The sequence below is a fragment of the Zeus faber genome (genome assembly GCF_960531495.2).
Source record: "Zeus faber genome assembly, chromosome: 15".
Classification (NCBI taxonomy): Eukaryota; Metazoa; Chordata; class Actinopteri; order Zeiformes; family Zeidae; genus Zeus; species Zeus faber.
Window position 1 is genome coordinate 10,825,706 of NC_137194.1, and position 26,642 is coordinate 10,852,347.

Consider the following 26,642-nt stretch of genomic DNA (forward strand, 5'->3'; position numbering starts at 1 on the left):
TGGTGCGGAATTTAGAAATGAAAGTCTTTCAGGTTAGGCTATAGAATGAATATAACCATATAGTGGATAGAAATTCACACAGGGCTTTTCACACCAAAGTGTTCTACGTGGGGTCCTGAGGTGGTGTACTGTCCACCTGAGGTGGAACCAGTGGAATGATTCTGTGGGAACACAGGCTTTCCTTTCTATCCCAGTCTGAATTTGGCCTAATTCATTCAATCCACGATTGTATTGATTCTATACCAACAATTGCACTCTGTAGCATCATTATATGGCATCCATGTTTAAATACCACACCAGAATGTTCTAAAAAATCTTAAGAGTGGCGGTGTAATGTTCGAGAAGTTGGAGTCGGTATTCCTGTTGGGGAAACAATAGAAGCGCAAGCCCATTACTGTGGTTGGTTGGTTGGTGGCTGGTTCTCACGAGTGGTTGCTAGGAAACCAGGCCAAACAGACGGTCTGCGCCGCAGTGTGTAGACAGCGGAGATAAAAAGAAAAAAAAAGAGAAAATAAAGGTGAAACATAAATAAATAACTCGGTAGATCATTTTAAACGATAGATAAAGCCGGAAAAATTAAAGATATTCATTGCCGTCTCCTCCTGTATTCTCCTGTAGACTCATTTGTCGAAATGACCAGGCAGGAGCCTTTCCCGTTCCCAAAACCTGAGAACGACACTTTTGTTGGGACCAAAACACAAGAGGTGGGTTGTCTATATACCTTTAATGGTGTGCATGTGCGTGCACGCGCGTGTGTGTGAGTGCAGCAGATTCCTGAGCCTTTTCCTCTTGTCATTTTATAACTTTGTGACGACAGAAACAGTTTTGCATACCAACCCACATCGCTCAAAGTGAAGAACCATGGAGTCGCCTCCACACCACAGCGACCCTCGCCAGCCTCCGAAGGGGTGTGATGCACTATGACCCAGAGGTGACTCTCCTTGCGCCGCGCGTCGCCGACCAGCTCCAAGGACGGTTATGAGAGATCCGATTCCGGGGGAGGCCGATCGCAAATGCCGCGTTTCGCATTCGTCTCGCCTGCGTCGAAATCTGTCTTTGGCTTTAACACAAAGTCCCCCCCCTCACTTTTTTTCTCGCTGCCACAGATCACCACAGACAGCCTGGACTTCCACCTGAAAGCCATCTATGACAACCACAGAGACTTCCTGAGGAACAAGCGGGAAACCTTGTACCAGAAAGAGACTCTATATGAGGACCACGGGTGGGTCTTTGGTCTTTGATTTCATTTCGACCAGCTGCTGCTGTGGTGACCTCATTCCCCCCCCAATCTGATCTCGACTTAACAGGAGGATACTAAAAAACCGTGAGAAGCCAGAACCCTCGCAAAGTGACCTGGAGGAAGTGATCAGGGTGTGGATCGACCCCCAGAGGTGCTCCATCTACAGCATCGACGGCGCAATCGGTGAGGTCCCGTTTGGTCATCGCTGCTGTGCCAAGTGCATTGTCTTGTGGTCCAGTTGGGGTTGATTATTATTTTAAGATGGTGTGTTGTATTCTGTACCAGCGTGACTGCGGAGAGAAATGCCCAAACTGGTGCAATCCTGGGAGACCAACGCAATTTGCACATGGTGCTCCCCCCCGGCCAAAAAAAGTGTTAAAAAAGAACAGCACTTCTAAAATCAGGTCCCAGCCTACAGCCCAGCAAAATTCAGTTCACAGGCAAAATGCAAAACAATGCCCTGGCTCAGAAAAAAACACCATTGTAACTATTTAGTTCTTCAATAGTTAATATTAATATAGTTCATAGTATCCTATGTTCCTTTCTTATGAGAGGTTCCCCACTGCAGCCACACTGTACAATGATAACATTATTTGTGCCAATTATCAATATGCTGTGACCGTCTTTTCTCTCCTCAGAGTCTCATCACACCTCTGCCACCAACGGGGGATACTCAAGGAAGCACGACGGCGGCTTCTACTCAATTTAAACTTTTTGCCGATAATAATGCATGTTGACAACTAAGTGAGACGGAGAAATAAAGTCATTCTAAGACTGTATATGTTGGTGCTGTCTTCACTATTGGTAAAACAGTTCATATGACTATCTTGAATATATCTTGAGGGAAACCATCAAATCAGTCCTAAAATCATTAAACCAAACACTTCATTTTCAATACAAAAAGCATGTTTTAATAAGCAGAAGAGAGCTTCACAAATTCTTAAAACAATATGGCATACATAAAAATAAAGAAACGAGGAACAATGTACAATATAGTAATTATACAATTAATGATAAGAATCAACAAAGATAACACATTTTTATTGATAGAACATTAACTTTTGTCTATTAACCACTGTTGTCATACAAACCAGAGGTGGAAGTGGATTTTTCCTGAAGTTGCAGTGATTCAAATATTGTATAAAATTAAAAAAAATAAAATAAAAAGTAACATTTATTTCTTTTTATTTAATTCCTTTTCATTTTTAAGCCTTTTCCTCTTTAAGTTAATAAATCTATATTGGGAATAGGTACCTGGATATAAAGCCCTTTAGGTAGCAGCAGCGTCACTCCGGACTTTTGACGTTTTATTTAGCGAGCTCTAAAATTCACGCCAAGCTCTTTCTGCGTTTGATTCGTCGGACAAAGGCCTTCTCGTTCCACCGGTCCGGCGAAAGCATGTAATCACCGTTATTCACACACAGGATGGTCATTTCCTCAGCGTACTGTAGATTCTGCAGGAGCTGAAAACAAACAAAAAGGAGACGTGAGCGCACACACACAACACACACACCACACAACACACACACACACACACAATCACTCACTTTGGGCGTGATGAAGAAGTACTGCGACGTTGTCTCCTTGCACGCCGTGCGGACCACAATGTCAAAGACTCTTCTCTCGTTTATAGGATCCATTCCCTGTGGAAAAGAGAGGAGTATAACCCCCGTATCAACGATTCACATTCTATGTCACTGCTGTGTGTGTGTGTGTGTGTGTGTGTGTGCGGGTGTGTGTGTGTGTGTGTGTGTGTGTGACCTGGTTGATCTCGTCCACCACCCTGAAGGGGCAGCGGTTCAGCTCCTGCAGGGACATCAGGTAGAGCATGGTGGAGACGCTGCGCTCTCCCCCGCTCTGGTGATGCGCCGTCAGCTCGTGCAGCTGCGTGCTGCTGTGGAACTTCACCCGGATGCGGATTCCGTACTTCTCGTATTCCTCCTGAGGACGAAGGGAAGGGAAGGGGAAAAAAAAAAAAAAAAAAGGCGTTCAGGGCGGAACTCTTGGAAAACCGTAGCCATTAATTTCGTCGGTACAAAGGGTTTGATGCTACATTCCCTTGGAGAGCTGGATGCTGTGTGACTTTAAATAATTGCGGTGCAATTAAGTGCAATGCCGTGAGTTACTGTGAACAATACTGTATAACACATACAACACTAGAGAATAAAATCTGACAAACAATGTATATATTTCATAAAATAGCACTAGAGTCCTACTACAGATGAGAGCATTTTAATATTTCAGGCAGATAGAATCAACCAAGGTATAAAACATGACACGCCATTGTGGCGATAAAACATTTTTCGGTATGGTTTTGTTTTTTTTTGGTTTTGGTCTACCTCGTTCTCTGAGTACAGATCGACTTCTCCAACACACTGCATGGAGCGGAAGAAATCGCTGAACTTCTGGTTGATCTGCTCGATGAGCTGCTTCAGAGGATTGAGCCAGCGCTCCTTCGCCTGCAACACAGACCGGGGAGCAAGCCGCCGCCCCCTCGGGTCAACGTCGACTTCACCGCGAGACAAATTTGAACAATATAAAAAGCGTCTAACTCAATCAGAGCCAAGGGGAGGGGGGGAAAAAAAAGTTCCGGCTAGAACAAGTGCAGGAGGGTGTTGAGTTTACCGTGGAGATGTTCTGTCGGTAGGTGTCCAGGGCACCGCTTTGATTGTCAAACTCATTTTCCAGGTTTTTGATCTCCCGCTCTCTTTTGTTGTATTCTTCCACAACCTGGGAAGCGATGAGATGATAGACGTTTAAAAAAAAAAAAAAAATTAAAAAAAAAAAAAGTGTTCATGGCTGAGATTGTGTTTATTTCAAATCTTTTCCATGGCTGACCTTCCCCCCCACGCCCCACGTCAGGCAGAAGCTGCGTTAACGCACACGTTCCAACCTTGACGCAGAAACAAACAATCCGCCGCCTTCCCTCAGGCGCTTACGTTCTCATTGAGTCCGGTGAAGCACTCGGCTCTGGAGCGCTCCTCGTGCAGCATGGCTTCTATCTCGTCCAGGGTGTTGGGCAGCTTGCTTAGAGCCTGAGTGAACAAGGAAAGGAGACGCAGACTTATTGTTCCCACCCCACTAAATAAATAAATACATTTATTAATTTAAAAAAATGATGGACGTCCACTTTACACTTTTAAATCTCCGCACCTCATCCTCTAAATACACAAGGCCACGTGGCACCCACACCCTCCGCTGACACCAATCCCGAACCATTTCGTTTCAAGGCGTTTCCTTCGCTGTGAATACTGACCGCGTGCAGCTCCGCAGGCACGGCCGCCCCTGGATCCATGTTGCAGATCTGGTTGGCTCTCCTCATCAGGGCCTTGCACGTCTCCGTCAACTTGCTCTTCTTCTGATCCAGGCGGCTGCACACCAGCTGACAGCGGGAAGTACAGGTCAGCGGTTCAACAAGTCGAAAAGTTTTCGCATATGTAGATCATTTAATATCTATAATACCTGCACAATATAAGGTGTGCTCAACATAGAGTGCATAAATCCTTTATTATCAATATTTAATTACAGCTTTAATTGCTTCATGAGGTATAATACACATGTGTACATACAGTATAGATGGTTGGTAAACATAAAACTCTGCACATAAATGCTTTCTCCTTTGGTCGTTTTGAACCTTTTCATTTTATAGTCTTTAACTGGAGTTACGTTTTGTCTTTTTAGTCACTGTTTTTGGCATTGGTAGTTATTTTTTTTTTATATTGAAACAGACCTTTTCTGTAATTCAACACAAACGCTCAACAATGAAATACTTAGGTACTTCGTACATGACCGTAAATGAACACGCCATTGTCGCCAGCGCTAAATGGGCTACACAATAACTGCTTATAACGTAGAAAGGCAACGACCACATTACTACACACTACTTACTTCCACGGCCTTGAGCTCGGTGCTGGCCTCCCTGCAGTCGTTCTCCAGCTTGACCTTCTCGGCCGTCAGCCCGACCGTCTCCAGCGCCAGATGCACCTTCTCCATGCTGAGCGTGGCTCTCAGCTGAGAGGAGGGGGAAAAAAAACCCCAGAAAGAAAAACAGAGCAAAATAAAGACTGTGTTTTTGAAAAGAAATTGAATAAGCTGATTGAGTTCAGTAGTCGTCAACGGCATCATCCATACCTTCATTTGGGACATCAGCTCTGTGACAATGGATTCCTTCTGGGCATTGACGGCTGAGATTTTAGCGTCCGTCTCACCTTCAACTTTGCTCAGGTCGATACCACTTCGCTCCATCTGCCTCAGACTCAATAACACAGCATTACAGAACAAAACGTAAGGGTGGAGGTTTGTCTGGGTATCACTCAAAACCTTTCGTTGGTGACATGAAACACATCGACTGTTTTAAATACAGCAATGAAGAGCAGCCATTAGGGGATACGGACAGTGTGTGTGTGTGTGTGTGTGTGTGTGTGTGTGTGTGTGTGTGTGTGTGTGTGTGTGTGTGTGTGTGTGTGTGTGTGTGTGTGTGTGTATATATATATATATATATATATATATATATATATATATATATATATATATATATATATATATATATATATATATATATATATATTTTTTTTTTTTTTTTTTTTTTTTAGTAAACCGTCTTGGGGAATGCCACTTTAACTTGAGGTTTGACACATACCTGTCTTCCTTTGTGGAAATCTTCTGCTCCAGTTGTCTCTTTTTGCCCTTCTGCTCGGAGAGGCGCTTCTTCTCCTCCCGCAGTTCGTTGTCACGACGCTCCAGTATGGCTGCGTTCTGCTGAAGCGTGTTCAACCGTTCATTGACTTCACGGATTCTGACTTCATCGGCCTGAAAACGGTAAAGGAGATAAAATATATTTATGTCTGTACAATCAACTTTTACTGACAAGCTAATCACTGAGGCTAAAGCCCCTGTGTGGGAAAACTATTAGTAACAAATTAATATCAGGTATCAGAATACCATCGTAGAAAAATAAAAGCAACAACAAAATAACGCGTCACACATGTCAGATATTAAAGAAAAAAGTGAATGGGGTAAAATCCTTCCAGTCGAAGACACGCGGACAAACTCCTGGTTCCACTAACGTCCTGACCCTGATCTGCTGCTCCAGCCGGCTTCTCTCCTCGGTGTCCACAGTGATGCTCAGGTACTGGGACGGCCGCAGCGCCGAGTTGCTCGTGCTGATCTTGTTTGAGTAGACGGACCTCTTCATGGTGTACCGCTCCTCCGCCGTGTAGAACATCTTCAGGTAGGGCTCCTCAATCACCTGGAGGGACCAATATAAGGAGATAAAAGTACCGGGGTGATGACAAGGCAAGGAGAATTGTATACAGCAGATTTCATAGACATAAAACTCAGCTTTTTATAAAAACAAAAACGATAAAAAAATAAAAAATAAATACATACATTGAAGATAAGTGAAAACATGAAACATAAATACAATATGTGCTAAGAAAGTATAACATATTGATATGGCAAAAAAAACAAACAAACAGGAATGTTGACTTTTGAGTGAAGTGACAGTTGAAGCTCATTTCGTTGCAACATGAAGTCGAGTTGGTAGGATGGCTGGTGGATTCACTTTGGATTCATTTTTATTAAATATAAATAACGTTACATGCAACTCACTTTACTCAAAATATTAAAAAAAAAAAAAAAAATGCTCATCTAAATGTATTGTTATGTATATTTTGAATATGAATGATGCCAAGAACTGACCGTTTTAATCATAGATTTTGTCTGGGTTGTTCCCACGGGGACGTCGTGCACTTTGTACTGCTGACACAGGTAACTCATCACCTCATCAGGGGCGTCAAACAATTCACGCAGGTAGGAGAAGAACCCAAAACGCCTGGAGACACATTCACAGTTCAGTGTTTCGTGAGTGAGTGTGTGTGTGTTGTTCGCAGTGGGGAAATTAATTTCATACACATAAGCACATCTAACTAGTTTGGTACAACTGTACCTTGTCCCTTAATAAAATGTTGAAACACTGCTCCAAAAACCCGGTAACACACACATCCACACCCGCACCCACATCTGGCATTTGTCATTAGTGGGAAAGGCTACACCTGGGTTTCATTCCCGGGACAAATAACTCTGTAATAGTCACGGGTATTTATCGGCTCCGGCTCCGATCAACTCCAATGGGTTGAGATGGAAACAAGACACTGACACCCGGGTCCACCCGCTAATTTGCGCCCCTTTACCGACGTGCGTTGAAGTTACAGCGTGTTGCCGTGTAAACAGACAGGAATATCCGTGTATCATTCGATCCTTTCATACCCGATTTAGAATCCAAAAATCAAAACCCGAAGTTATTGACTTTTTCCCCCTTGCGTGCGGGACCATGAAATGTTTTGAGAGTGGGGACCGCGGCGGAGAACCCCCACACCCCCCGGCTGAGCTCCAAGCCACTCCTGCACCGCCCCAAGTCCCTGAAACGGAGGAGCGCCTCCGCTCCCCACCGCCAAAGGATCAGCATTGGCCTCTGCCGGTGCGGACATCGATACTCCACGCTGCTGCTGCAGCTTCCCAATCCCAATCCAGAAAGGCACACTCGTCTACTGGCAATGTGAAAGGCGTCAATCGCCTATTTTTTATCAGATTTACCGTGTTTAAAAAAAAAAAAAAACCTGGGTATACCCGCTAATTCTGGTATAAAAACAGTACTAGAGGGCCGGGCAAGTGTGAGAACGTTGTCTGAACGTGAGAATGAAGAACGGATTTCTGGAAGTGATGGAAAAACCAAGCATAATAATACATATCCAAAGCAATGAAAAATGAAATCTGTGTTATTTATTTTACGATGAGCGCCAATGTTTGGTCGCTTTAAAAAATCTCTTACTCAACACGACTCACACAAGCACAAAGTGTCAATTCAAGTCACGATGAAGGTCACACATTGCGCTCACCTCAGCGACTCAATGTGTCGGGACGGGGGCTGAGCGGAACATGAATTTGCCGGAGCAGAGATGGAGTTCACCTTCAAACTCAACTTGTCGCGTACCTGAGGATTTGGACACAGGTCAAGCTTTGTGATATTCACTGTTACATAAGTATAATCATATATTAATACATTCGGAATCAAATATAGTTCCACAGTCCTGGTTACAGTTTAAGCGAGATTTCATTTCAAACTGTGAAGCCGCTGACCTCCGTCATGAACTTCTCCATGTCATCCTTCCTCTGGAAGACAAAGGCGCGCAGATCGTTGAAGGAGATGTGATTCTCCAGGTACTTGGCAAACCTCGGATCCTTAACATTGATCTGAGACAATTGGCAAAAGGAACGATACAATTAATACAAAAATACCTGTTACAACAATAGTTTAATAACTAGTCACTACTTTGGGCCAAGTTATTTAGGTTTTGGTTACTGGTTTTGGTTAGAAGCTTCGGTTAGCCTTGGCACTGTGTTCTAAGTAGCGGTAGAATCCGGTAGAGACACCGTCTGAGGAGAAGCGGCCGACAGAAAGGGCTGAACTTGAGGGACTGATAAAATATCCATTCGCAACATTTCTGACCAATATTGCAATTTTGTTTGTTTTACGGCTCCGACTGAGATAAGTGATATTAATACAACTTCACAACAACATTTGTTGAAGGAACTCTTGGCCTACCACATGCTTTGTTAACCACACCACTATCAACAGCCCGGCAAGTGTAACAAATTAACTTGTGAAACAAACAGGGAAGGCAATGGGAGGTGGAAGAGTCCGTATTTGGATAATAACAGGCTGCCCAAAGTGGCCCTTTGCCTCCAGCAACAAACAATGAAAAACATAACAGGAGCAGGGAATAACTAAAGAGTTGTTGGAAACATTTCTAGGAGTTGACGCGAGCCTAACAACACAACTAACACCTATAGTTTCCCGCAGCTTTAAGTCTCCACTAGTTTGGGCTGTGACTTTCAGCAGCTATGCAAGCATTTGATAGTTTAGGCACGTTCCATATCTCACATGAGATGAAATGTCTGAAAACATTTCTGAAAAGGTTTAAAGCCCGAGGATTTTCCTATCGTTTTACTTTGCTTTGTGCCTTTTGCTCTAACATTTCAAAAAAAATAACCTCTAAAACGAGATGGAATGCAAGAGACAGTGTTCAAGACCAAAAACAAGACCACATTTTTGGGTGGGCTAACGGAGCAAAAGCCGAGATCAAAGCTTATTGAGCGCAAGTTAAATCCAAGGCTTTTAAGGCGGCGAGAACACAAGAGCGAAATCAGAACATTGCAAATCAAATTGCATTCCACGACGACATCTTTTTGGCCATTCTTTTTGTTATTTTAATAGTCCAAAATCCAGTCAATACACTGCCGAGCCAAAGACAAGAATGATTCCAATGATTCTAGATTGCGTTCCAAATTATTATGCAAATTGGATCTAAGTGTCATAAACATTTCATTTTTTGTTTTTTTCAATTAAACTCATTGTGTCTCAGGGCTCTTTGGATCACTGAAATCAATCTCAGACACCTGTGATAATTATTTTGCCAGGTGAGCCCAATTAAAGGAAAACTACTTAAGGACGTTCCACATTATTAAGCAGGCCACAGGTTTCAAGTAATATGGGAAAGGAAAAGGATCTCTGCTGCCAAAAAGCATCAAATAGTGCAATACCATGGACAAGGTACGAAAAAATTAGGTATTTCACGAAAACTTAAGCGTGATCATCGTACTGTGAAGAGATTTGTGGCTGATTCAGAGCACAGGCGGGTTGGTGCAGATAAAGGCATAATGAGGAAGGTTTCTGCCAGACAAATTCATGGGATTAAGAGAGCAGCTGCTAAAATGCCATTACAAAGCAGCAAACAGGTATTTGAAGCTGCTGGTGCCTCTGGAGTCCCGCCAACCTCAAGGTGTAGGATCCTCCAGAGGCTTGCAGCTGTGCATAAACCTACTTTTGGGCCACCGCTAACCAATGCTCACAAGCAGAAACGGTTGCAGTGGCCCCAGAAATACATGAAGACTAATTTTCAAACAGTCTTGTTTACTGATGAGTGCCGTGCAACCCTGGATTGTCAGATGGATGGAGTAGTGGATGGTTGGTGGATGGCCATCATGTCCTAAGGCTGCGAGGTCAGCAAGGAGGTGGCAGAGTCATGTTTTGGGCCGGAATCATGGGGAGAGAGCTGGTAGGCCCCTTTAGGGTCCCGGAAGGTGTGAAAATGACCTTGGCAAAGTATAAAGACTTTGTGACTGACCACTTTCTTCCATGGCACAAAAAGAAGAACTGTGCCCTCCGTGGCAAAATCATCTTCATGCATGACAATGCACCATCTCATGCTGCAAAGAATACCTCTGTGTCATTGGCTGCTATGGGCATAAAAGGAGAGAAACTCATGGTGTGGCCCCCATCCTCAACCCTATTGAGAACTTTTGGAGCTTCCTCAAGCAAAAGATCTATGAGGGTGGGAGGCAGTTTGCATCAAAACAGCAGCTCTGGGAGGTTATTCTGACATCCCGCAAAGAAATTCAAGCAGAAACTCTCCAAAACTCAGAAGTTAAATGGATGCAAGAATTGTGAAGGTGATATCAAAGAAGGCTCCTATGTAAACATGTAACTTGGCCTGTTAAGATGTTTTTGATTGAAATAGCTTTTGATTTCAGTAAATGTCCTCCTAATGCTGCAAATTCAACCAATGACCATTTTCAGTTCTTTACAACCTACAACTCTGTTGTGCATAATAATTTGGAACAGTGCATTTTGAGTTTTTTATTTTTGGAAAAAATACTGTTATCATTGGGAGGCTTGTTCAATAACATTCGAATTATACCCTAAGGGTTGATGACTTGAAAATTATACTGACTGTCATTTGCACTGACTATTTATTTAGGAAAATCAAATATCATTTGCATAATCACTTGGAACGCGGTGTATATTCAGATTGCAACAAGCCTGAGTGGATGGTGGTAGAATGACAAACACTGAGCTTAAATGCGTTCATAAAAACACCACCCCGCTTAGCCAGGGGGGTGGAGTTTGGGGGCACCAGAGTTGAGGGTCAGATTTGAGAGGCATTGTGAGTAACTCGATAACAATCTTGGCTCTACAACTCCATGAAGGATGCTCGTGAATTGAATGAGTGCCAATACCATCAATAACATTAATGCACTGAAACCCTTCTATTGCTGCTTGTGGCTATATTTTACAATTTAAATATCCAATATTGCCGCCCTAGCGTTACAGACATCATGCTTCTCCATGAGCCTGTACAGATATGACTTACCACAAGCATCACCGGCTCGTAGACCTGCCCAGTGAACATGTTTCGGTTCTGCCTGAGCCACTGGATTGCGGCGTGCGTGTCTCTGTGGCGTCCACGCAGCTTCTCCTCCTTAGCGTTCATCATGTTGTTCATGTCCCTCAGCCGCCTCGTCAACGCTGCCAAAGACAATTATACATTCTTCCTCAGCTAGTGACGTGCGCTTTCATCACTTAATACGAAGGAATTTAAAAGGAAAAATGCTGGTATTTTTGACTTTAGCCTTATTTTTCAATCATCGGGAATCACTTCAACCAATTACTCAGACTTACTCCTTATCAATCACACCTATATTAGTGTACTGATATCTACAATCTACACCGGGGCTGGATTCAAAGTTGTGTGTTCCATTCTCACCTTGGATTTCTGCCTCCAGGTTGTCCCTCTCTCTGCGCAGGTCGCCCGTCTCCTCCTCGACCCGGTGCCGCTGCTCCTGGTTGCTCTTCAACTCGGTGTTGATGGCCTCGATTTGTGGCATCACGTCGGGCAGGTCGGCCACGTTGGCGAGCTCCGCCCTCAAGTCGTCGATGATCCGCTTGGTGTTGCCGATTCTCTTCCGCTGGTCTTCCTGCTCTGTCTGCTTCAGTTTCAGAGCCTGTTTGATGTCCTCGATCTGGAGAGAAATCGAGGGTGATAACAGAGCGGCATGTCACTTCTTCGAAGTAGCTCATGCAAGACAATTCCCTTGTGGAGATTATTTAATACATGACATTCAGCTTAAGATCTCTGGTGTCATCTGTGATGTAGACTGAAGTTCCTGTCATGAATCAAATGACAGGGCTTTCAGTGTAACAAACAAATGAAACAACTGAGCCTCACCTCTCCATTTTTTCGGTCCAGCTGGTCCTGCTTCTGTTTGCACTTCAGAGAGGCCTCCTTAATGTGGGCAGTCTGTAATACAAATTACCAGTTTGTCACCATCATAACATCACCTTGAAGAGCAATGTATCTACTTTAATTTAACAGAATAACTGTTCACGAATCGGACATTGCAACTTCCAATCAGCATCTGCATACTCATAAGTCAATGCCAGTCAGCATCTGGATGTTATATTTTACCTTAGATAACCTAGGCTGATTTGATCTGTGGATTACAGTATTACGTGAAGTAAGCAAAGAGCCTATTTATATACAGCTTCAAAATCAGCAAACTTGTGCTATATCACATCGTAAACCCCCAGTAGCAATACAGTATTTTCCCACCAGCAACACAAGAGCAGCCATCTCTGACCTTAGTCTTCATTTGCGCCTCAATAGGCCTCATTTGGTTTTCGATGGTCTGGACTTTCTTCAATATGGGCTCCTGGGCCTGCTTCAGACCGGAGAGACGCCTCTTGGCCTCATCACGCTCCTTCTTAACACCTTCCAGTTCTTTACGAACCGTCTCGTACTCCTGGGAATAGAAATATGAACAAAATATTAAAACTATTACTATATACTATGAGACTCACCAGCTACTAGGGAGGTCATCATCAAACACATTTTCATGTCACGATACACAACTTTGTCGTCACAATTAAATATTGATATATATTCAAATCCTGCGTGATTCATTTCATTATTGTGGTAATAAATTATGATAAAGTATTCAGCCCAACATACTACATCATACACACACACTTACCACCCAAGGTTTCTTCTTCTCAAGCAACTCAATCATGTCCAGATGCCTTTTCTTCTCGTAGTAGCGATTCACGTCAAGTTTGTTTCTTTCATTTCTCTGCTTAGCATTTTCCAGGAAGGTCGCCTTCTCCTTCACTGCATTCTGACAAGAAAAAAAACCTTTAGAATATGTGGCATCTCCAACATGCTGTTGAGCTTATTTTGGATTTGAGCATTTCCCAGTTTTAGTTTTTACTTTTTAAAGCTGTCATTTTTAGCATTTAGAACTCTGCGAGCCTCTTCACCAGGGTATCGTCAACTCTGACATCACAGGTAATGTACTGCAAGATCAATCACCAACCTCTAGTTCTCTTTCTTTGGTGCGGAAGTTCTTGAGCTCACAGTGATACGTGTACATCTCTGGAGGCCCAACCGACTTCTCTGTGGCCTCCAGAAGCTCGATCTTGGACATCTTGGCAAACTCGCCCACTTTCTCCTGAAGTGAAAAGTCTCAGTCACATCATTGTGCAGGATGATGCCAGTACAGATATCTTCATTCAATTTTTTTTTTAATGTTTATCATCTATTTTTTCCCAACACTGTGCAGCCCTTGGGCTGATACAATAAGAGACTTTCATTTTGTCACATCGCCATGTCCTGCACACAGGAGGACAAAGTAATAGAATAGCCGAGTCACAATGTCTAATTGAATTATTCCTCCCTGGTTTTAAAAGGGTAGGATCTGGACAAATAACCATGATGAGGGCATAAGACAGGGACGGCAGCAAATTTTAAATCACGTTAAATACTCACTATAGACAAATACATCAGTCACACCTATAAGCAATTTAGTGTGTTCGATGATCTAAACATTTGGCAGTAATGGCTACGAACCTGCGGCAGGAACTGACAGAGGTTGCTGACTTGGATCTGTAAGGCCTTGACCGCCTCCTCAACCGCCTTCTGACTGGAGTGTTTTCCATTCAGCTGCCACACCGACTGGTTGTTCTCCACCAGGATCTCTCTGCTTATTATCACATTGGCATCATTCTTAAACCTGGAGAAAGAGAGAGGTAGATTTTTAGATTGTAAAGATAAAAGGGGGAAAAAAGAGTCGATAATTTGACATGCGTAAAAAGACCGAAGGCATGAAAATATAGCTGAAAAGAATGTATGAGCCAAGAAGTCTGTCTTGACAGGTTGACTCAAAATATAGTCATCTTTATAGGTTAGATTCTAGATTTACTTCTAGGCAACATGTGTGAGCATGATGGAACTTACAATTCAATCTCAATAGATCCTTTGTTGCATCCCCGCTTGACATAGTGCCCAACCTATAAGGAAAATGAAACGGTTGTTTGTGGAGTTATCATAAAATACGCTTATTCTCAAGTATAATCAATTTACAGCCATTTTAATGTAAATGATGCAGGAACAAAAAACACCTGAGAAATACTACATAGCAGTCACTAAGACAAGATAACCACTATACTGTACAATTTTAGATATTCTTTTAAATCCACTATAACTTAGTCATTATGTATTCCGATACTATGTACATATACACAGAAAATTGCAATAAAAACCTGATGCTCACCTTGTCTCCTCTTCCCAGGATCCCAGTCTTTCCAGCCAGACCCAGACATATGGCACACACAATGCTGGACTTCCCGGTTCCATTGGCTCCCACAATCATGTTGAGGTTGGGTCCAGGATAAACCTCAGAATAGTCGTATGTTCTGCCAGGGGGTGAGGAGGGAGACGGGGAATAGATATGAGCATAGAACTAATAATATAGCTTACTGCCACAATTAAAACACAGTCTCTTTTCAAGATACAGATAGATAGATAGATACTTATTTTATTCTTCCGTGGAGGGAAAGTGGGCGTTACACATAAAGGTAAGCGATACAGTAACAATAGCAAATAGAAAAAAATGGCAACACACAATACACCTCCGTATGAACTATTGACACACTTAAAAAATAGTAAATACTTGCAAGTTTTCATAGCTATACAGTATATGAAATAAAATCTGTATATTACACACATATGTATTGCATATATACACATACGCATATTGTGTATACCAGGGTGGAGAAGAAAATAGTTATAATATATATATATATAATAGTACAACATTGAATATATTGTATGAAGAGTATTCTGTAGCTGCAGTATTACGTTAACTATCCTAGCCATGGCAAGCCCTTCGCCTTCTAGCTAAAGATAACAGGTTAAAGATAACAGGTTGTTGATAACAGGTTGTTGATAACAGGTTGTTGATAACAGGTTGTTGATAACAGGTTAAAGATAACAGGTTGAAGCTAACAGGACTGGTAACTCTGGCAGAGGCTCGTAGTTGTACTGTGTACCTAGTAGACCGGCGGGTCTGCGTCTGCTTCAACTTACAGGAAGTTCCTCATCGTGATGCGGAGTATGAACCCCTCAACAAGCTGGCCGGTCGACCCTTCGTCGGAGACGGGCGTCCCTATTTGGCTGCCAGCGAACATGCGCGGCACGCTGGCCGCGTTTTGCGAGCTGGAGCCCGCTGCGGCGTGGCTGAGTCGCCTCTTCTTGCCGTGGTCCGCCATGCCGAAGACGAGGCTTGGCGCCGTCGCGGAGCGGATGGAGACTTGTGATTGGACGACGCGGTCACGTGTGTATACAAAGGCTCCGCGTTGTGACAGGAGAAGGTGCGTCCCCGCGTTCCATTGGAAGGCGGTAATTCCAGACCGGTAGTTTTTGGGTTTTTTTGTTTTCTTCCTCCCCCGAGAAGAGATATAAATCAAATGAAATGAAATCAAATATAATAATATTGTATAATACTATCTCAATTAGTGAGTCCAATACGGGCAGGGCCGTGATCAACGTATTAAAACGCAATTGTTTATCCGTCACAGAGACAGTTGAACCCGCTGTGTTGCAGTCTCCACTCCAGCTCGACAGCGTTGCCCCCTTTCCATAAAGTACATTTTAAATCACCGGGGGAGACCGAACCCGCCAACGGCTCGGTCGGTGAAGGGACCCCGGCGTCTATTCGTGCGACGGGCGTGATCGTGACGCGCGACGTTTTCGAGGCCGAGCGCCTCCCCCCGGTCACACGAGGAGGTGCCGACTCGGCCTCGACACGGCGCATGCGCGGATTAAAAAAAAAAAAAAAAAAAAAAAAAAAAAAAATAATAATAATAATAATAATAATAATAAAATAAATAAAAAAAAATAAAATAAATAATAATAATAATAATAATAATAAATAATAGTAATAAATATATATATATATATATATATATATGAATAAAAAAACAAAAACAAAAAAAAGCGCGGCTGGTACCACCGCGCACGCACCCCAGGGCCGGCGCAGCGCTCGTTTCGGGGCTGGAAACCCACTCGGCCCGGTCCCCGCTGTTGTAACCGTCGAGTCCCCGCGTTTGCGAGCTCAAAAGACGAGGAGAACAACGATGCGCAAACGGTCTTGTACACCGAGGGGTTTAATATCGTTTCGTTACCAACAAACTACAGGTTATTGCCACACCGTTTCTCCGCTCTTTTTAAGGGCTGAATTGATACAACGCTGACCGCGTTTTAAAATATGGGGGGGGATGTTTTCCAAATGTATGCACTTTTGGCCGTCATTTAACAGGAGCTTAACGGAAACACACAGAGCATTGTCTTCTTTGTTCCGCCTCCTCCCCCAACTTAGTTCCGCAGAGAACATGGAAGGCCCCATCTGTTTTCATGGAAAGGGAATCACGCAGTTATTTAATGGGCACGTTTTAACTCTTATATTTCACAGTGTTCGCCCTCTGTCCTCCAAATTAAATCTAAAAAGATATATACTAAAGGCCCTTAAGATTAAAAAAAAAGAGTCCGGCGTAGAAGCGGCATGCTTTATTGCAGGAAAACTAAACAAAAACAACTTAAAGCTTCTCGTAGAACACACGGGGAGCCAGGGTCGAGGTTGCGGTTGGATCAGAATCGCTTCTATACTCATCGTCCGCGGGGAAAAACTCGGGCAGAGCCCGGCTTTCCCTCGGACTAGTATATCTGATCAAATCATCACTTCCGACCACAACCAGTGTGGCGGCCCTGAGAGCTCTTGATACTAAATGCTCATCGCCACGGAGGCTAGCACGCGGGTTACTATCATCTCGGTGTCGGAGCAGGGCCACACTCAGACCCGATCAAATAAGATCAATGTGTAGGTTTAAGATGTAAACACAGAGACAAGACAAACATTCTCTCGCACAAGCACTCGCCACTCGCTCCTTCGCTCTCGCACAAACGCACGCACGCCGCAACCATTCAAAATATAGACCCAAGTACTTCCTGGTTGGGTCACCGACGCTATGGAATTGTGGGAAATTGTGAGGGTGTAGGCCCGTATGTATCGCCCCCTTGAGGTCACGACAGGTATGACGGATATCTGTCCTCCTGAAATTCTTCTTCTTCTTCCTCTTCTTCTTTCTATTATTACCATATTTGATTGTCTTCTGGTAGGACGGAAATGAAGGTTATTATTATTATTGATAATGTTGTTATTGCTCTGCTTTTTTTTTTTTTTTAAACTCTCAGCGTTTTTCAGGCTAAAAGTATCTGGAACACGACAATGGCAGAACTGGCAGACATGATTGAGGTCTCGGTAGAACCGGGACGTTTCAGAAGCCTTGTCGTTCTGGGTTGATCAATATCGATGAACATTTGGAGCAGTAGCAGTGGTAGTAGCAGTAGCAGTTGTAGTAGTAGCAGTATTAGGAGTAGTAGTAGTAGAAGAAAGGAAGAAGAAGAAACAGTCTTTATTTGTCACACAACACACCACACTAGTATCAGTGGTAGTAGTTGCAGTAGTAGCAGTAGTAGTAGAAGTAGTAGTAGTAGAAGTTGTAGTAGCAGTAGTATCTGTAGTAGTAGTAGTAGAAGTAGTAGTAGTAGCAGTAGTAGTACTATCAGTAGCAGTAGTAGTAGTAGAAGTAGAAGTAGTAGAACTGTAGCAGTAGTAGTAGCAGTTGTATCAGTTGTAGTAGTAGTACCAGTAGTATTAGTAGCAGTAGTGGTAGTGTCAGTAGTAGTAGTAGTACTGTAGCATAGTAGTAGTAGTAGCAGTAGTGGTAGTATCAGTATTAGTAGTGGTAGTACTGTAGCAATAGTAGTAGTAGTAGCAGTATTAGTAGTAGTAGTAGCAGTAGTACTGTAGTAGTAGTAGCAGTATCTGTAGTAGTAGTAGTAGCAGTAGTAGTAGTAGCAGCAGTATCAGTAGTAGTAATATTAGTAGTAGTAGTACTGTAGTAGTAGTAGTAGTAGTGTAGTAGTAGTAGTACTGTAGTAGTAGTAGTAGTAGTAGTAGTATCAGTAGTTTATTAAATGTATTTGTACATTGTGTCCGTGGATCTTTTTGTGTCTGGGGTGCTTGAGGAAAGGGATCAGAAGGTAAACAACCTTCCTCTAAAGCTGGACAACAACTGCCCTCGTCCCTAAATCCCTGTTGGCACAAACCGGCGGCGTGATCCACTCTCATATTCGTATTCATCCGCCTGAAAGTACGGCCATCGTATGGGTCCAGTGCGTGGGATGACGGCGGGGTTGAGTAGAAAGACGCTGGCGACTGGTGACAATGCCCTGGTTGCTGGGGTGAATGCCACGTTTGTGTCAACGGTAATCAACTAATCTAGCATCCTGTGCCCGGGGGGGTTGTGAGGTAATCTGAAATGGCCTAATGAGATTTGGGTGCACGTCCACTACAACCGTTGACAACGGCCGGGCTCCCTCCGAGTCTGAGGCCCCTGCTCATCGGCGGCACCATGCTGGACCCCTCCGCCGCAAAGAAAGAGGCGACTGTGCGTGAGGAGGTGCGCTGCTTTTAACAATGGACTATTGACCCAACCCCCCCCGCCCCACCCAGAAAAAAAAAAAAAGAAGGAGTGGCCAGAGAGGACAGGAACTTGCGGACCCCGGCCGCCCCGCCATGGAGGGGTCCAACGCAAAGAAAGTGAGTTCTGGCTGTTTCGTGATGAGTTGACCTCCGTCCGGTGACTGTCTCGCGGCCCTCTGTCGTAGGAGAGCGTGTTTCTACCAGACACGGCGGATGATTTCCGACTATTGAGGTGTGATAGATGGTTTTAGGATGCAGGTTTGCGATCTGGATTGCATTTATAGGGTATGCGGTGCGATCCACAAACAATGTAGAATAAAATGGTATCCTAGAAAGTTTACTGAATGTGACGTGCTGCATCTTGGAAGTCTTTTTTAATCTGTAACAGATAGGACCCTGTGTAATGGTTAATTGTTTATCACACGCGACATTTCCCAAATAAAATTAGGGAAACATCCTTAAAGTCTAATATATTTAAGGGACACGTGACGGGCGGGGCCTCGACCCCGGGCGACAACGCTGCTTCCATCAAAGCGGCGTCGAAGGGCCTAGTTTGGTGCGACGAGAGGAGGGCGGAGACCTGGAGATTTAAGAAGCTGAAAAACAAATGAAAAGCATCAACAGCTCAAACAACTATATAGTCTCAGTATGTGGCTGCATGAAGGGGTTATATACAGTATATATATGTTTAGGATATGTATATGTATATACATATGCATATGCATATGCATATGTATATACATATGCATATGCATATGTATATACAGTATATATATTTATATATGTATATATATATGTGTGTGTATATACAGTATATATATATATCCAGGGGCGTTGCAATGATATTTGACTGCATATATGTATGAACGTGTGTATATGTATGTGACAAATAAACCTCTTGAACCTTGAATCTTAAATATATACTGTATATATATATATATATATACAGTATATATGATCATGTTGGGCTGGGACGGGGGATTCTTTTTTTATTATTATTATTATAATTTATTTTTTTTAGAACAGGGCTGGGTCGTACCGCGCCGGGAAAAGGGGAGACTTACCTGTTGTGTTTGTGACTTTGCGTGGCCCCGGGAGCAGCCACAACAACAGTCTGCCATCTGTCCTCCGCTTAACTTGATCCCCCTCCATCTCTTCAAGGAGAGGCTTCGGTTATCCTGTTTCAGCCGCCCGCGGCCAGCGAGCGGTCTGTGACACAGGAGCAGCCGTGTCAAACGCCGGGGCAGCCAACGCGAACGGCCTCTCTCCAAAATATACGACGTACTATTCATACCGGTGCGCGACTGCATTTCGGTAGGGCGGCATGCTTATGTGTACTTGACCTCGCAGATTCGCAGTTTTCTGTTCGTCCCGTCAAGGTTCTCGACGACACTTGCCCGCCGGACCGTGGCGGAGTCCGTTTCTGTCGCTGGCGTTAACGATGTCGTTCATTAGCTCGCCGCGGGGACGGGGCTGTAATTCTGTCCGCGCTGCATGCAAACCGCTGGCCCCTACGCTCGGGGAATATTGTGACTTTAATAATTCAAAGTCGCGATTAATAATTGATGATTTTGTTGTTGTTTGCTTTGTTTTGTTGGTCCCCCCCCCCCCTGCATCGCTTCCCTCCCAGAGGACAGGATTCGGACGCCTTAAAAAAGGTATCTCCGTGCACTTCTTGGAAGCGACTTGAAGGGTCCTGCTCGGACGCCAAGGAACAATCATGTCGCACTTTTAACCACAAATTAAAGTCCCAAATAAGAAAACCCTTTCGAGGCCCAGTTCCCCCCACATGCCACTGAATGGTTTATTCAACGTTTAAAGATGTGCATTGTCATTCACTGCGCACAGACATGAATTTGGATGCGCAACCGAATTCGGCACACAGGGCATTTGGATCGGTGATTGTTTGATGAGTAACAAAAATAAAACGCGTGCCCCCCGAGTGGCGCGACGCGCTATGAAATGATCCGAACATTTGTGAATAATTATATGCCAAAGGTTGTGTTGAGAGACGATGACACCATTGTCCCGAACAGACTGCAGCCGTGAGGAGCTCGCTCAGCCCAGGAAACTGAACGGCTCCACGGTGGAGACTCCCAGTCACCAAGACCTGCACCGAGAGCTCCTCCTCAGCCACAAACGGTAGGGGCCAAGTCAATTAAAAAAATAAAAATAAATAAAAACTTTTTTTGGGTGACAGTGTTGCCGACCTGGAGAACAATGCGGAGCTCGAACAATAAAGGCTGAACGTGGTGGCTTCGGGAGAATAAACAGGAAAGGTCTCAGGGGGCTCAGGAAGTTCAAGAAAATATTGCGACGGCGCCCTTTGGGTTGGGAACAAAAAAAAAACAGTCTCAAAAGAAGAACAATTAACCACATGTAAAAAAAAAAACAAACTTATTCATGGTGGAACTTTTAAAATAATATCTATAAAGATCTAATGGAAGACTCGCTGCGGTGTAGCGGAGTTTGTAATGATTGTGCGGCATCTCCGCTGCCCCTACAGGGGCCTGGTGCTGGAGGAGAAGCCGGAGCTGAAGAGGGTCCTGGAGCAGCGGAGACTGGAGCTGCACATGGAGGAGGAGATGGCCCAGCGACGCCCCTCCGACCTGGAGACCGAGCTCCGCAAGAGGCAGCAGAAGCTGCAGCAGGTGAGCGCCGCCGGGGAGGCAAACGGGAGAGACTTCCCCCGAGCTCCGTGGCGTTTACCGACTTTTGCCCTCTGTGTCCCCACAGTACGAGCAGGAGGAGATCAGGCGCCGGGAGGACGAGGAGAAGATCCCGGAGTTCATCCGAGTCAGGGACAAACTGCGCCGCACGCAGACCTTTGACCAGTGAGGCCTGTTGGGGTGGCATCGACGCCCGCAAGCCTCTCACCGCAGTGGCCCTTTCCCAACCACTTACAAGACACTTTAGAGCAGAGTGGGTGTTGTCTTAAAATAGTAGTATAATATTAAAAACATTCACATGTATCGTATAAAAAAAAAACAGTCAACATTTTTAGAGAGGGGTTATTGGAGTATCACTATATATCATCACATGTAAGTTTTCAGTAACATAAAAGAGTGGAAAGACACACTGAAAATTGTATTTTTAGGAGTGGAGCGTTTTCTATTTTTCTATGACTCTCGACTTTTATAATTCTAGAGTTTTGTTTTCCGACTTAAATGTCTTGTGGTATTAATCGGTTCACAGCAGCACGGCTATTGCTAATGTGTTTGTTTCGTGTGAGGGCCGTATCACCGAAGCGACTGTTGTCGTTTGGGGGTCGCTTGAAAGCGATTCAGACCTGAGTTTAAGATCTGGTCTCTATCGAAAAAAAAAAAATATATATATATATATATATAAATTAAAAAATAATCATAATAATAATAAATCCCACACAAACCCCTTTTTCTTCTTTTCCCCTCCAGTAATGAATTTTCAAATGTTCATGCTTGTTGCCCTGCCCATGCATGCTGGTGTTTGAAATAAAGCGGAGCATGTCCTCCAGTGAGACGCAAACCCCTTCCAACTGTTCGAATGGATTCCTTTGCAGCCCGCGGGCGCACAAGGCTCCTTCACATGGATACGGGACTTTTTTTTTAATTAGCTGATCTTTTACTTCCATCACGAGGGCAGAATGCAGGCCATCTGGAGGAGGCTTTCCACGCTGCACGGAAATAGCCGACAGCCACTGCAGACGCTCGGTCTAGTAGGTAGAAAATACAGCTCTCTGTTGTGAGGAAAATACAGAAATAAATGAGGTGGCGTGGATTGTGTGTGTGTGTGGGGGGGGGGGGGGATAAACAAATACAATAAATTAGAATGAATTGTAAATAAAATAAGAAAATTATATATAAAATAAAATAGAGTCGCGCGAATTTTGAACAAAATAAATACAAAACGAAATGAAATAGGATCAGGTGGCATTGGTTAAAAAAAAATAAAAATAAGAGAAAGGTAAATTGTGTGTGTGTGTGTGTGGGGGGGGGTGTATAAGTGCAACGTGACGTCATGTCACGCACGGACGTGTGCGTTTTGAGGTTCGTGCACGTCACCGCCCGTCCGCCAGCTGTCGCGGGCACGCGCTTCCACCACAACATCCCCCCCCCTCCGCGAGCCCACGGAGGCGCGTGCTTGCGTCAATAACGCAAAGTGCGTCCGCAAAGAAAGTGGCGTCGAGCGAAACCACTTCCAATCCGAAGGCGTGGGGGGGGGGGGGGGGCTCGAGATGGAGCGATGGGCTCGCCCACCTCGACGCGCCCGGTCAACAAATGAGCTCACAAGGCAAAAATTCTATCTACCGCAATGCGAACTCGGCCTCGGGGAATAATTCGCGGATTATGCTGCGGCGAGCGGCAAATCGGCAGCTTTGTAATGGCGGCCGCCCCCCCCCCCTTGGGAGAGATGGTTCGGCCCGGGGACCGACCGTCCCAAGCGCACCGCCCACTCCGCCCGCGTCTGACCGGAGTCCCAGCGCAGCCTCCCGTGATGCTGTCCGAGTGAGGGGGAGAGCGGGGAAGACGCCGAAGGTAAGCCTGGAAAGTGGTTTGGAGGAATAAAATGTGTGTAAACCGCAACGGGGTTCTAGGCACGAAGTTTGGATACAACTTTCCAGGACAGAAAACGCCATTAACGGCTCTGTTCTACAACAGGGCGTTTCATTAGGTCAGATAATCGTTTTGTTGTCATGTTTTTTTCTTGTTTAGTTTTTTTCCCCCCTCTCTGTTGTTCTCGGCGAGACTGTTATTTATCATATCTATGCTGTTACTGTCCTCTTCTTGTACAATTTGCATTAATGTATTTTTTTGCTTCATGAATTTGGGCCGTGGTGAATGAGTATTTGGTCTTTTCCATTTCTTAACACTCCTACACCATGCGTATATACATAATAATGGGCTGAAAGGGAAACTATAGCTTTCCTGCTTGCGGCACAGTAACTCATTTGTTTGTATGGCAGTGTGGGCCGTTAGGAACTGATGGCTCTGCCGCCCCAGTTGTTGACAAACATGGAGTGTTCTACTGGTGTCAGTGGTAACACCCCGGTGTTAATGCCCCTATTCCTAACGTTAGAGCCAAGCACCGCTGGCTGGGAATCTGTGAAGAAGAAGAAGAAGAAGAAGAAGAAGAAGAAAACACATTGGGAACATTTGCAAGCGATGACCATCAGTGACCACTCAGTGCCCTTAGACCCTGTGAGTGACTAATGTCATGATCCCTGGCCCCAAACCCCGTGGAGAACAATGCAGCATCTCTTTGGCCTCCTGTATTTGTGTTGTCTTTGGGCTGTGACAGAGCTGCAGTGTCTGGCCGGCATATGGCCTCCGCTGACTAAAGGGAGACTGGTAGGGTGTTTATTATTCTGTATCGTGTCTCTTGGAAGACTTAGTGATATTGGGCTCTCGATATATAAAACAAGGCTCTTGCTGTCACTACAAACTCAATCACTTAAAAAAAACTATTCTGCCTTTCTGTGTGTGCTTCATAATTTACTAGCTCTGCCCCTTGATCTGACTCCAGTGACGTGCTGTTGTAATACAAAACTCTTTTTATTTCCCCCTCCCCGTGCTCCCCTACATTGATTCACGTTCCCTCCAGCAGCCCACATTGTGAACCAAGTGGATACATTTTGCTGAATGGTTTTTGGCGTTTTATCAGACTCTGAAATAAGGCATACTGTAAAGTCGTTTGGTTTCTTCCATAGTATCAGCATTCACTTGAGAATCTTAATTACAGGCTTTGCCTAGGCCTCGGTCTGGTTTCAGGCATCCCTCACTGTTTCCTAGGCTAGGCTGGTCCCCATTGGTAATTCCAGGGCCAACCACAGTGGTAATGAGCACAGTGGTGGCAGCTTTCCAGGAGATCACAACTCCAAAGGCTCATGGGAAAGGGTGGTGGGGAAGTCTGGGAGACAGTGAATCCACATCATAATCTCCTGCCATAAACACCAGCTTCCGTAGATGCTACATTTTCATGGTTCGGTGAACGGCGAGGGCGGGTGGAGCGGTCAGCTGACATCGCTTTTGCGTTCCGAGAGAGATGTTTGAGAGCACTGATCACATAGGCAGAAATTGCTGTGTTTGGACAACAGTAATTAGGTTGTCTTTTGGGTGGAAGATACGGTATCAGTATCTTCTTCAGGAAATGACACGCCATTTCTGCAATTAAATTCAGAACTCTATTGGTTCTGACCTCCTAACTGTATAATCTTAACACTCAGATTAGGACAATACTTCTGAGACTGGCGGCTTCGTCCCAACACACCCACTCACTCAGCCTCGACCTCCAACCACAAACATTGTGAAAGTCTTCAGAAAGTTATGGAGTTTAAGTGGGTAAATCCCACATTGCCCTGCCTGTCTCTGATTACCGGGGCTGAATTCTTGTTGACGTCTTTAGTTTTTAGATTGTTGCAGAGCCATGTGTCTGAGCGTAGAGTAGTTTCCCAGCGCAGGCCCCTACCTTGCACACTACTCAGCAAAGTTCCTTTCCCCCAAACTCTCTTTCTCTCTCTTCAGCCTTGTCTCAATATTGAACCAACACTGACCCAACAACACTCCTGATCTGAAGCCAGAGGTGTCAGCACATATTGCGCCCACGGCAGATTACCCAGACTGGTCGGTGGATACAGAGCCTTTGTTGCAGTGTTTTCACTAATAGTGCGCATAGTGTCGAGTCGCCTGTTCCTCATTGTGCGACTTTGGGCTCAAAGCTGAATCAGTTCACATGAGTTACTGTGGTGAATGGCTCGAGCCAACTGGGTTCAACACAATAACATCCTGTCAAAGGAGGTTCTCAACCACACGGGCCCTGAGTCTTCCTGGTCCCTACAGGAAAAGCGCCTGATAGTATCTCCAGCAAAACGGCATCAGACAAGATCCGAGGATTATGTAGGAACTCAATAACAAATATTCACTCATGCTTCGTGTATGTGTGTCAGCAAGTGAGTCCCATGCCTCAGAAATATTGAATGTTAATTGTTTGCCTGTTACTTGACACTACACTGAAGTGGTGTTTTTCAGGGTTTTCCAGTTAATGAGGACACATTTTATGAGTGTTACAGTTTGTTAAAACAAGCTAAAAACATCTTCTAATCATGTTCTCAAGTTGAGCCAAAGTAGTCTCTTGTGATCTGATAAAATGTTTGAGGAGAGTCCCAGACTGAAGCCACGGCGGACACGTGAGATCATGACTAAACAAATTGATCAAAACAGGAGGAAAAATAAAGACGGCCTCTTTTGGAAAGTCCTGTCTCACCCTTAGGCTAAACCCTTAACCTAGTTGTAAATCTCACGTCCTGATTTCTCTTGGATTAGCCTTGAGCGTCATCTCTAAGTTGTTGTTGTTGTTGTTTGTTATTTCTCTGACGTTCAGAGGGAAACCACAATGGAAACAAACCAGATCGAAGCGTGAATGGCGGCCCTTTTGTTTGCTGGTTGGTTGTGGTAAAATGTGGCACATGAATCAGCAGGGACCCGATGTGAGCTGATGCTGCGTGGACAAGCCCAGCATTGAGACATTCTTCCACTTCAAAGTCCCCAGAGGGCCCTGCACACTGGTTGAATAGGCCTGGTGGGAGGGGAGCGCCGGCAGGGAGAACAGGTGCAGTGCACGAGAGGGGTAATTCCCGCTGCCATCTGCTTTCCTTTTCGCTGTCCGGGCTCTTTAAATGCCCCCTGACACGCCTCACAGGGACACACGC

General features: G+C 44.5%; 3 protein-coding genes across 4 annotated transcripts; 2 read left to right on the top strand and 1 right to left on the bottom strand.

Annotated features, from left to right (window-relative positions):
- Positions 1-632: 632 nt before the first annotated feature.
- On the top strand, positions 633-1,949 carry cfap276 (cilia and flagella associated protein 276; the record flags this gene model as incomplete). The annotated part of the gene is made up of 5 exons (XM_080014598.1): positions 633-704; positions 818-931; positions 1,107-1,222; positions 1,308-1,423; positions 1,879-1,949. 5 exons carry the CDS (start codon positions 633-635, stop codon positions 1,947-1,949), a joined length of 489 nt encoding a protein of 162 aa, XP_079870724.1.
- A 247-nt stretch (positions 1,950-2,196) lies between these two features.
- On the bottom strand, positions 2,197-15,676 carry smc5 (structural maintenance of chromosomes 5). 2 transcript variants are annotated; one of them, XM_080015441.1, is made up of 24 exons: positions 15,502-15,676; positions 14,687-14,828; positions 14,371-14,423; positions 13,984-14,146; positions 13,451-13,585; positions 13,112-13,252; positions 12,719-12,880; positions 12,307-12,378; positions 11,845-12,100; positions 11,452-11,606; positions 8,378-8,491; positions 8,137-8,231; positions 6,941-7,073; positions 6,315-6,488; positions 5,880-6,049; positions 5,372-5,495; positions 5,129-5,251; positions 4,497-4,622; positions 4,180-4,275; positions 3,866-3,970; positions 3,580-3,699; positions 3,002-3,181; positions 2,788-2,883; positions 2,197-2,703 (listed from the first exon to the last, which is right to left on the bottom strand). In XM_080015441.1, exons 1-24 carry the CDS (start codon positions 15,600-15,602, stop codon positions 2,569-2,571), a joined length of 3,171 nt encoding a protein of 1,056 aa, XP_079871567.1. In that variant the 5' UTR covers positions 15,603-15,676; the 3' UTR covers positions 2,197-2,568. The 2 variants fall into 2 exon arrangements, 1 of the variants encoding a protein (XP_079871567.1); XR_013844548.1 differs by lacking the exons at positions 2,197-2,703; positions 2,788-2,883 and having other exon boundaries at positions 3,154-3,181; positions 3,580-3,749.
- Positions 15,677-17,198: 1,522 nt separating this feature from the next.
- On the top strand, positions 17,199-21,796 carry LOC307240749 (protein FAM107B; the record flags this gene model as incomplete). Its single annotated transcript, XM_080014599.1, has 6 exons — positions 17,199-17,290; positions 20,179-20,272; positions 20,589-20,616; positions 20,995-21,100; positions 21,465-21,609; positions 21,695-21,796. The coding sequence occupies 6 exons, from the start codon at positions 17,199-17,201 to the stop codon at positions 21,794-21,796; spliced, it is 567 nt and encodes a 188-aa protein (XP_079870725.1).
- Between the last annotated feature and the right edge of the window lie 4,846 nt (positions 21,797-26,642).